At 48.6% G+C, this 11528-nt stretch overlaps 1 protein-coding gene across 1 annotated transcript; it reads right to left on the bottom strand.

Moving 5' to 3' along the window:
- Nucleotides 1-283: 283 nt before the first annotated feature.
- FG386_001797 (ABC transporter with 9x transmembrande domains and 2xAAA) lies at nucleotides 284-10932 on the bottom strand (the record flags this gene model as incomplete). Its single annotated transcript, XM_067341190.1, has 2 exons — nucleotides 284-4730; nucleotides 5900-10932. The coding sequence occupies 2 exons, from the start codon at nucleotides 10930-10932 to the stop codon at nucleotides 284-286; spliced, it is 9480 nt and encodes a 3159-aa protein (XP_067197152.1).
- Between the last annotated feature and the right edge of the window lie 596 nt (nucleotides 10933-11528).

Raw genomic sequence — 11528 nt, 5'->3', positions numbered from 1 at the left:
ACTGGTCCGTGCGAAGATGGACATGCATCCTCGGGCGAGAAGGGAAGAGAGACTTCTCCTCCGTGCGTCCGGTCCTGAGACGGGTGGAAAAGAGGACTTGGCAGAGAGACGACAGACACGTCTGCACCTGCAGAGAAAGACTGGCGTCAGACGACACGCACAGAGAGGTGGGCGGACGCGTATTCGACGCGAGCATTGGTCGCAGCCCGAGGATTAGAGGTCTAAACGGGAAAGGTAGAGGAAGCAGCAGCTAAGTTGGCGGATAAGTTGTTAGTCTGGTGGCTCAAGAAGCCATTTCGTTCCATATGCAGGCGAAGCAGTCGGCGAATCTCGTGTTCATAACTCGAGAAACCCTGTTGTTTTTGATAACCCAAAACCCGGTGCACTGCTCGAGGACGTCCGTGTTGTGGGAAACAATTAAAACGGGGCAGTGAGAGAATGAAAGTGGCACCACTGAGCTTGCTATGTTGCGAGTTTTAATGTGCTCGTCTCCAGTTTGGAATACGACGTTGCTTGGGGGTTCGTCTAAAAGAAGCAAGCGGTACTTTCGTGGGTCAACCATAAGACGGAGAAACGACAGGTATCTTACTTGGGATACGGAGAGCCTTATTTGCTTGCCAAAGTGCGTAAAGTCACTGCAAAAGTCCACTTTAACGGCGTGGTTCTCACGTTCATCGCGCCCCGACTCCGAAACAGGGGCGTCTTGGCTGTCGCGTTCGCTCGCCGAGGCGCGGTCCACCAGTATCTCTGTATTCATTCCATGGTAGAGGCCACTCACGAACCCAAACAGGCCGTGTTCCTCCAGGACCCGCAGCAGCCTCGTCTCTGAGTGTTCGGAAAAAGGATCAAGCACGGACTTTATCGTCCTTCCGTCCGCGACGTGGCAGTCTTGGGGGAGCAACCCAACAACTTCGTTTATCCTGCTCCTTAATCCGGAGCCGTTTGAGTCAGCGCCTGTTTCTATCTTCAAGCCCTGTTTCGAATGCACGTCCTCCAAATAGGCACCATCCAGCGCTATGTAGCCCCTCTTCTTTGTATTCAAGCCCATTATTGAATTCAACAAGGAGGACTTTCCCGACCCCGTTCTCCCGACCACGCCTATAACCTCACCGGCCGAAGCGGAAAGCCTCCCCTCGACTGTCAGGATAACGTCGTATTTTGACTCCTCCCTGTCCCCGCCGCCGCCGCTCCTAGAGAAGACTGGAACTGACATCACCAGGTCGTCAATCACCAGTCCGTCCCGTGGAGGGCTGAGACAGGCCCTTTCGCTCGGGAAGCGTTCGCTTGCAGCGTCTTCGAGCTCGAGTCGGCCCGCCGCGTTGATGCACTCGAGCACTCTCTCCACGGAGCACATTTCCTTCTCCATTTGAACGTACTTGTACATAAGGGCGGATATGGCCTCCGCTATCGAGGGGAAGTAGTATATGCAAAGCTCGGCTCCGCCAAGCACGTTCAACATCAGAATGTTTCTCGTCCCCTGGCCGCCGTTGGACCGACGGAGGAAGCACTTGGAAGCGTAAATAACGACGTTCAGCAGAATCCCCACGGGTGTCATTCCCACATTCAACCAGAATCCGGCCCACTGGGTGCTCGCGAGTTGTATGTACTTGATCTTGGTGTAGACCTCAATGCTGCTGAAGGCCTGTCTGACGAGTAGGTCCTCCTTCTTTAGCATTTTTATAGTCGGCGCGCCTGTTTGTGAACAGGATACGACGCTGAAGATACTGGAGTACGCCGATATCAGGAATCTTTGGTACTCCCTGTAAGACGACACGAATCTCCTGCTGATGGGATATATGTACAGAGTGAACCACAAAACCAGGAGCGGAGTCACAAAGTACGGAGTGTTAACCACGATGTACGCCATTTGTCCGGCTATGGTCAAGACCGGAAGGATGGTTGACATTATTGACTTTATTATACAGGTGTCTATCACGTACATGTCCCCTCCGAACCTGTTTAGCAGCATGTGCGTCGGAATCGAGCTTGACACCCTCAGCAACACCGTGTCAAGCAGCTTTCCGTGTATCCTGTTTGAGCCCACTGTGCATGCAATCGACTCGTGCGCAAACAACGCAGCTCCCAGCAGCAGGCTCGAGACGGAAAGTACCGTGTATGCCGTCAAGGCTGACCTCAGTTCGCAACTCGCGCACACCTGGCCAGTAAAAAGCAGCTCGCCCGCTCTCTCAGTCGCGGACTTGGCGAGCAGCACTGCAATCAGCGCCATTGTGTTGCGCCTCCCCACATTCTCGAGGTACCATAAGTAGCTCCGGGCCGATATGCTTCCCTTACTGCTGAAGCTCTCGCCAATGGAGTTGATGTTTGTGTTTCTGTCGCGAAAAATGTTGCTGGTAGCTGAGGCGCGCGTGGATCCAAGCTCGGGTATTTCCGGATCTTTTGCAGCAGTCAGCGAGTCGGGAGGGGCGGCAAGGCAGGGGCTGCTGTCCGTTGTGGTGGAAGTCGGAGTCGTGGGAGCGGTGGGAGCGCTCGTCTCGCCGCTGACCGGACCGGCGACGGGAGATACGCCTCCGCGAACAGGAGGTCCGGAGAGGACTCCGCCGCCGTCGGAAAAAGGATTACAAGACGGAGTTAAACCGTCTAGTCGGCAGTCTCCTCCCCCCGTCCCAAGCGCTTTAGTGCCGAGGTCGCCGGAAATAAAGTAGTACCTGAAGTGCAGCGAATAGCGGTCCTCGTTGCCGTCCCTCCTAAGGTCCAGGCTCCGCGAGTAACTCACGAGATCCCTCAACGTGTTTATGTCAACGGTCGCTATTGTAGTTGTGTCGCCGTCCGAAAGGACTCCATTCTTGCCAAACAGACTGTGGAACACATCGCTCCCGACAACACGGTCGAGGTTAGAGAATATGTCGTCGAACACAAACAGCTGGGGGCTTTCCGCCACGGGAGGAGCGCGCCCGTTGGCGAAGGCTTCTCCGCCGATAGAGGCACGGTTTTCGTTCTTGGAGCAAAGAAACGGATACAGCGCCCTTGCCAGGCATATTCTCGTCTTCTGGCCCTTGCTCAGTCCGATGCCTCCCTCGTTTATGACCCTAAGGTCGCCCTCCCTCCACAGACTGAAGTCTGCAAGCAAGCCGCAACATCCGACGGTTTGGTTGTAAACGGCCCCGTCGTACTGCAGGCCAAAGAGTATGACGGATCTTACGGTCCCGGTGGGCAACCAGGGTACCTGCGACACGTAACCTACGGGAATGCAGTTCCTCGGGTGATACGCGTGCCCGCCCGTGTGGGCGCTCGAAAGCAGGCGATTCACGAGCTTGGTCTTTCCGGAACCCGAGTCGCCTATGATAAACACCTTTTCGCCGTTTCCTATCTCCAGGCGGAAGGCCCGGCGGGCATTCGGAAGCGAATCAGCCAGCAAAAGCGGTAGTGTCTCGAATCCGCCTTCGCCCGAAAAAAGGTCCCTCGGGGACTCCTCGGGAGTGGAAGGAGTCCGGGCCGGAGTCGGGTCGCGGACGTCTTTGCAGCAGACTCTCGTTAAAACGACGTGGTGGTCTCGGGCGGCGTCGTCGCCTCCCTCTGAAGGGGAAAGGCCGCCTCTGGAGCCTGCTTTGCGGTCCATGTAGCTTTGGAATCTGGCGACGGACACAAACCCCTCTACGAGCTGCGCGGCTACGCCCTTAATTGAGGACACGGTGGAGAAGATGTTCAACACAGTGACTCCGGTCGGCCCCAGTTTCTTCAACGGAAATCCGAGGACCCCCTCGCCCCTCCGCTCCGGGCTCTCGATCCCGGCCGAAACGTACGCTACAAAGAAAACCAGCTGGGATGCGATGTTGACGTGGTAGTCCAGGTAAAGGCCCAGCTGGGTGAAAAGTATCCTGCAGGCGTTGCAGTAGTTCTCCTTCTTCCTTATTCGCAGTATCTCGTCCGCGCATATCCCCTCCTCGCCGAGAAGTCTTATCTGCGTGATGTTCCTGAGAAAGTCGTGCGTTTTGTGTATCCTTTCGTCTCGGTACTTCATGTAAGGTATCTTTAGACAGGACCCTAGTATTTGCAGCACAAGTCCAAGCGAAAATACCAGAACAAACACAAGTATTGGCTTTGTCGCCGTCTCTCCGATGTACTCCTTGAGCAAGTACCACGTTAGCGCGAACTTTAGTGGGAAAGTGATCAGGTCCAACAGGGAAGTTACGAAGCCAGGGTAGCTCGAGCAGTCTCCTTGGATAACGTTGATTATGTTCATCTCGCGAGTGTCTCGCTTTTCGTCCGACATCATTCTCGAGAAGGCGAGCTTCATCAAGAGGGACTCAATGTTCAAACTCAGTCTCCCGCTTCTGTACCTGCCTTGGGACTCGAATATCAGCCGAAGTGTGTATATTCCCACCAGCTTCGCCCCCTTGACAGCCGTGTTGCGTAAGCCGCTCCCGACATCGCCGTTCAGCACCATGAACTCGCTCAGCCTCGCCGAGAACAAGGACGACAGCAGTATCTGAAAAACCTTTAGCGCCAGTACCTCGAATATCAGTCTTCTATTCAGCAGTGTTAGATGCAAAAGTACGGATTTTCGGCCGCCAGGGCCCCTGCCTCCTGCACTGCTGCCGTCCATTCCGTGCACTTGCTCCGCGAACTCCACCACGCGATCTCCTGCCCCATCGCGGTAAATCTCCCTGTCCAACTTGTCCAGGTGTTCGCAACTCAAATTGGGAATCTCGCTGTTTCCATACAACGCATTCCCGTCCAGGTACGGAATGACCCACGTAAAAGTTATGCTTCTAAGAAGCGCACTCAGCTTGCTAGGCGCCTGACGGAAATGACTTGGGTTGCTCATCTTCATCCCTGCGCTCGCGACTCCTCGTCTGCTCGCCGAAAAAGCGAAACGTGACTGTTTCTGAGCGACGCGAGTCAAATCCGTATTGTTCGGTCACAAGATCACATGCAGATTGCGTTAGCGCCGCCGGTCCCGGTCCCTCTCGGCCCTGCATCAAAGCGCACTTCCTCGCTGAGCAGTGGAGTCGAAACCGGCGATTGTCCATCTCTCCCTTCTGATCCTTGCTGTTTGCGCAGAAGAGAGCGACGCTGGTCTGACGCTAAAGAAAGGCCGATTCACTCATGGGAAGCGGCAACCCTTTTTATTCTTATTTAAAAGTTCGGTACCTTTGAAGCTATGTCAACCACTGCTCGGTGCAGACCGGACCTGACTTCCGCCGAGCGATTCGCTCCGAACCGAACTCAACGTATTCTAAAACGACGAACAATCCTCGCTTACCGAACAAAATACTCCCTCGCCTCAAAAGTCTAAAAAAGCAATTTTTCACAAAAAAATCTACGTTATATAATGGATATACGATAAATAAAAGGGTTGCCGCCAAAACGCATTTACTGCGAACGATACAGGGATGTGCAGTGTGCGTACACCTGCCACTCCCTGCATCGCGTCCTCTACTTTTCGACGTTTGGGCGTCTAATGAGGGTGCAGTGGCTCTGGAGACGGCAACACGAGGCCTGGCCCGGCTTCCAGCGAGCCGTGCCTGCACTTCGCGGAACTGGGAGCATCGGAGAGCAGCGGAGGGAAGGCCGGCTTCGGCGCTGATGCCGCCCGGTACCGAAAAATGGAGGACGCGATGCAGAGAGTGGCAGGCGAGAAGGGGAGACAGTAGCAGACAGTGAAGAAAAGCGCTTCGAGGTGTAAAATATAAGGCTTAGATTGAGACTCACACCCAATGCAAGTTTACGCATAAGTGCGTGTGTACGTACGCGCATGCATGTCCCCCAGCTGAAGGAGCGCGTTGTGTCGTGCAGGGCTCGCAAGTCGGTGCTCCCCAAGCGGCAAGTGCAGCTCGAGAAGTCCCTCCCTTTTCGGTAAGACTACCGAAAGCCCAATCAAGAGGCGCCGGTCCCGTTAGAGGCCTCGTTCAGCTCAGCAATTTTGAATAGCTGTAACATGTGGTCTTGCGAGAAACCTGAGTCCAAGTTCTCCTCAAGCAGTATCCTGCCCTTGCCAAGCACCCAAACCTTGTTGCAGTTTTTAAGCGAAGCTGCGTGATGCGCCACAACAAACACGGTGCAGTGTGGGAAGTACTGTCTTAATAACTGATGTATGGGCACGTAGTCAACGGTGTCTTCGTGGCTCACGTCTGGAGGGGGCTCGTCAACCAGTATGAGTCTGTAGTCTTTGGCATATAACACAAGTCTCGCGAGGGACAGATACCTAAGTTGGGAGTCTGATAGGTATCTCTCATCCTCCGGATCGCTCAAATTGGGGCACAAAGACGATGTTGACGAGGAGGGAGACGGTGCGGCCGATTTGCGTGCACTGAACTCAAAATCGTCGCTCCTTAACTTGTCCCCGTTGCCAGGGTCATTTCGAACCCAACCGGCCTCTGACCTGTCGGAGTCGTGGCGGGGACCTCTACTTCTGCACTTGTTTTTGGACCTGTTTTTCCTTCTCGCACCGTCCTCCCTGTAGCTATCTGGAACGATAACCGAGTCCAGCATCTTCCCGTGTGGTAGCGACTTAATCATCCCGGAGAGCCCACATATGTTCAACGCGTTCCAGATCTCGTCTTTGGTGAATCTCCTGTAGGGGTCTAAGAAGTTCTCCACGGTCCAGCCCTTTAATATCAAGGGCACCTGAGGGAGTATTCCTATGAGTCTCTCTTTATCGGCAGGGCTCATTTCATTTATGGGCCTGTTGTCTAAAAGCACGTCTCCCTTTGTGATTGGAACGAGACCCAGTATGGCATGCAAAAATGTTGACTTTCCGCTTCCTGTTCTTCCAATCACACCAATGTGCTCATTGGGTCCCGTAACCGCACTCATTCCATTAATGGCAGGCGGAAAGTATATATCCTCGACATTATCGCACGGATTACTGTTTGGACGTCTGTATCTTACTTGGAGACCTCTTATCTCTATTCCAAGTCTCTTGTTCACGCTGTAGTTACCGTCGCTATTAGCATTAACACGAATGTCGCCATCTTGGACGATTCTGCAAATTCGAGGCGAGCTGGCATTCATCTTCTCAATCCTCAAAGTTTCATCATATTTGTGTAGTCTTTCGGCAGAAATCATCTCCTTTTCCATATTAACGTAAGAAGTTATAACCATACCTATATTGGATGCAATAGACTCGGAATAATAAAGAGCAATACCTACAATACCTGCTCCGGTACTGGAATTGTTGCTTTTGACGTCTAAATCCGCATTCGAGAATAAATTCGACAATATTGAAGTTACAAATCCAGACGACAGTATGGTCAGGGGAAACGTGAGCAGTTGCGTTCTTAAAGAAGACCATTCCTTCGAACAAAGCTGCATATACTTGGCTCTTTGCATCAAATCAATGATCTCGTTTCCCTGCGACATGTAGTGATACTGAGCTCTGTAGGCTCTTATGATTGGACCTCCGCTCATTGCCTCCGAGAAAACGCCGCATAGCGGGGAATATAAAACCAGACACATCCTTTGGAGTTCTCTAGAGGATCTCAAAAAGTACCTCGCTACCGAATAATATATGCCAAGACCAATCACGGGAAACAGAAACACGATTGATGGTTTCGCGTTCAGCACAACCACACATTGAAATATAACGTTCATTCCTCCAACCAATACGGTCGCTATCTTCATTATAGGCACGTTGTCGATCATAAGCAGGTCTGTGCTGAATCTGCTCAGTATTCTCCCTACGGGATTGGAGTCAAAGAAACACAAAGGAGCGTTTAAAACATCCACAAATATGTTGTTGTGTATGTCATTCGCGGCTCTTATTCCACATATGGCCTCTCCTATAAACACCATTGAACTGACTCCCAGTTGTATAATGGACAGTAAAAAATAGAACAGAGCAAACTTTTTTCCCTCATAAATGGACTGAGAAACATCGTTTACCGGTCCTCTGGAGGTGTACGATCCCATATAGTAGTCAGTGCCCTTGTCAAACATTGTTTTAGAGAAGCATAATACAAACAGAGAAAGCGTCCAACTCCACTTTAGCTTTGAGAAATACCATATATAGGTTTTACCGGAAACCATTCCGGTTACCCTTCCCTCCTTTTCCATTACCTTTCTAAGCGTCTCACTTTTAGTACTTGTTGTTATAGACAAGACCTTTTCCGGGTGGTTTTTCATGGACTCCGTAGTATGATCGCCAGTGGCCAGATCGCTGCCGACAAAGCCCTTGTTGTTGGCGTCTTTGTCGTCGTCGTCGTAGTAGTCGTCGTCGCCACAGTCGCCCGGCTCGTGATCCCGAACGCAGCCGAGGTCTTTAGAGTCTGTCTTGCCAGTCAAAGCCTCCGCGAAACTAACTTGGTGTAGAGGACGCCTCGAGTCACCAATATACGACCTATACGTCCCGTAATAAAGAGGAGATCCCTCGTCTAACACCAGTATCTTAGGATCAAAGTCCCTCAGGATTTGTTTAGACCTCATTAAAAAAGACAAATTGTTATAGTCAATTGACAGTATGGTTCCCACTGATCTAAGTAGGCCGTTAAAGCCGAACAGCTTTTTGAATATTGATTTGCTCACGCCTGGATCCAGGCTGACAAATATGTCGTCCAAAAGATATAGTAATGATGATTCGCTGTAGTTGTAAACGCTCATAATAATCTCTTGTGTTTTATCGTTAATCTCGCCATTCTCAGGTTCTTCTTTGTCATTTTTGCCGTCGGAGTTATAGTGTTCAAATACAACGTCTGGAAGCGAGTAAAGCGCTCGAGCCAAACATATTCTGGCTCTTTGTCCACCACTAAGTGAGCAACCACCCTCGTCTACGATCCTCAAATCCCCATCCTGCCACGTGTCGAAGTCCTGAATAAGTCTGCAGCTCTCGAGTACCTTATCGTACTTGATCTGATTAAATTCCCTGCCAAATAAAATGGTGTTTCTGATACTTCCGCTTGGGATCCAGGGTATTTGAGAGGCGTACGCTATTGGAGCCTTTGTTTCCCTCGGCTTAACATATGTAATGCCACTCTCCTGCACTATTTCATCTAGTATAGCATTCATAAGCGACGTCTTGCCGCTTCCTGGTGAACCAACTACTATTAACGTTTCTCCAATGGAGAGACTTATGTTTATGTTTCTAAGTTTAAACGCCGTTGCGTCGCTATTGGTAACATCGCTGTTCACGTCAATGCAGTTGACTACGTTCTCGACACTCTGCTTGTTTTTGCTATTTGGTTCGCTGAGTCCTGCGTCGTTTACTCTTCCGAGGGGACGGTTGTTTCTAGTTCTGTTGTTCCTTCCTGTGCCAACATTATTGCTCTTCCAAGAGTAAGAAGAATTTCGCATTAATACAATCGTCTTGCTGTCGATGGTAATTACCTGTTCGTCCTTGCAGAGGCTCTCTTCTATATTCTCATGCTTGTCAACATCTTTGAAGAATCGATGGGTTTCTTCGATCCTTTTGATGTCGATTCCAACTTCGGTCTCTGCGTCCTCATCCGTCTTACCTCTGTTTAAAGATCCCGCATCGTTGGTAAAAAGAAGAAGATCAGTCTCATTTGGGAAGGACTCATTGTTATTGTTTTCGCCAAATTCAAAGTCCATAACTCTAAAGCCTTTCTTGTTCCTCCTCCCACCAATGCTCTTTGAGGTAACGGAATGGGAGTCGCAGTGCTTTAAATCCACAGGCCTTGATCTGATGAATGACTGGAATCTTTTGAAGGATATGATCGCCTCAATTGTAGCAAAGGAGTAGATGGAAAGGTTCCTGCACGGACCCAATAAAGAAAAAAGTACTTTTAAGGTAGTTACACCTACAGATGCAGATATAACCAAAGGCACGTTGTTTAATCTAGAGTTTTGAATGCCCTTATATATGGCAAGTATTATTAATACGAGTTGAGCTATGCCAGACATTTGATATCCAATCCAATTTCCTATCAACGAAAGTGCTGTTCTCTTCTGATTCGCATCCATTTCAACTCTCCTGCACTTCATTACTCTTTCATTAGCGATGTCCTGCAGTCCCATCATCTGTAGAGTTCTTATCTCGCTAAGCACTTCGTGACACCTATCTATTCTTCTGTCTCTTGCCCGCATGAAAGGTGCCTTGTATGACGATGCTACTATTTGACATGCAAAGGACAGTATTAAAAATATAATGAGTGTCGCTATGCCAAATATAGTTGTAGAGGAACCAAGTGAGTCCCTAAGCACTAAATATGCTATCATTATTCTAAGCGGAAACACAAAACATTCAATACCATTTATCAAAAAACCCTCAACTGCAAGGCTGTCGACTACTATCAGGTTAAATACATTTGAAGATGCCACTGCCTCGTTATCTTGTATCTTCCTGGATTCAATGTGCCTGAGTATAGTCGACTTTCTCGCAGACTTACCAAGTGAATTGCCTTCACACGATATTACGGATGCTTTCCAGTGAACCACTCTTTTAAATATCATAGATATCAACGACCCCTGTATTCTTAAACTAACTCTTCCACACCAGTAACTGTAGTGTATTTCAACAAGTATTTTTATCAACGTAAGTAGTATAAACGCAACTCCCATAAAATAGTTTCTTTTATTGTTGTCAACTATTATATCTCCATTTAAATTTATCTCCCTTGGTTCTAGGCTAGCAACAAAGCTCCTTAAAGCCAAGGTGGCAAGAGTTTGAAGAACATCGTAAAATAACTTTGACAGCAACACCAAAAGAGACTGAAGCCAAAATACCTTCAATAACGGAACGTAAAGTCTCAGGCTTCTTCCCTTTAGCTCGCTTTTTCTCTCTTCCTCGTCCACTGCTCTTTCCAAACGCTTTGTCCAATACAAAACCTCGTCGTTTTCGGGAAGACGTGGTAAGTCATCACTTGTTATTCCGCCATTGAAAAACTTGGACATCCAGGGCGTTATCCATATAAACAACAATTTACTCCACGTATTTCCCCCTCCTGCATATTCGATGTTCTTGTTGTCCTTTCTCAACATGTTATTACCCTTGCTACTTGTTTTATTCAAAATCATTTTATATTGTTTATGATTTCTCAATAATAACTAACTTTATGAAACTGCACTTATTTGCTTTCCTTCTTATTTGTTCAAGTCTATTTCTTCTCTCAACGAATAACCCTTTTTATGTTGTTTCTGTACCACTCGCCAATAATGCACCTTTTCCTGGTTAAATTATTTACTTAAAAATCAACTTTTTTAAATGAATACCTGTAATTATGCTCACTTTCACCGTTCAGACGTATTATCGATTTGCTATAACCTACTTAACCGCATATATATATCCAAAAGTGTAACAAATTATAAGGTTATAACAATCACTGTTTAATGTCATTCAGTTGATAAACTTGTTGAAAAGAACCTTGTTATTGGCCTCGAACTCAGTTTACTCTGTAAAACGTCTCTTTATATCGCAATATTACTCAACTAACTTATTTGTGGTTCTTTTTATACTTTATTCACGCTCTTTTAACAAATCCACTGCGCTTATATAAACTAAACTCTCAGCAGTGCATATAGGTACTGCCGTATACATATGCATATGCGTATATATATATATATATATATATATATACATTATTCACATCATATATATGCATATATACACATAT

This window comes from Cryptosporidium ryanae (assembly GCF_009792415.1).
Source record: "Cryptosporidium ryanae isolate 45019 chromosome Unknown contig_28, whole genome shotgun sequence".
NCBI lineage: Eukaryota > Apicomplexa > Conoidasida > Eucoccidiorida > Cryptosporidiidae > Cryptosporidium > Cryptosporidium ryanae.
This window is presented reverse-complemented; position numbering and strand designations above follow the sequence as displayed.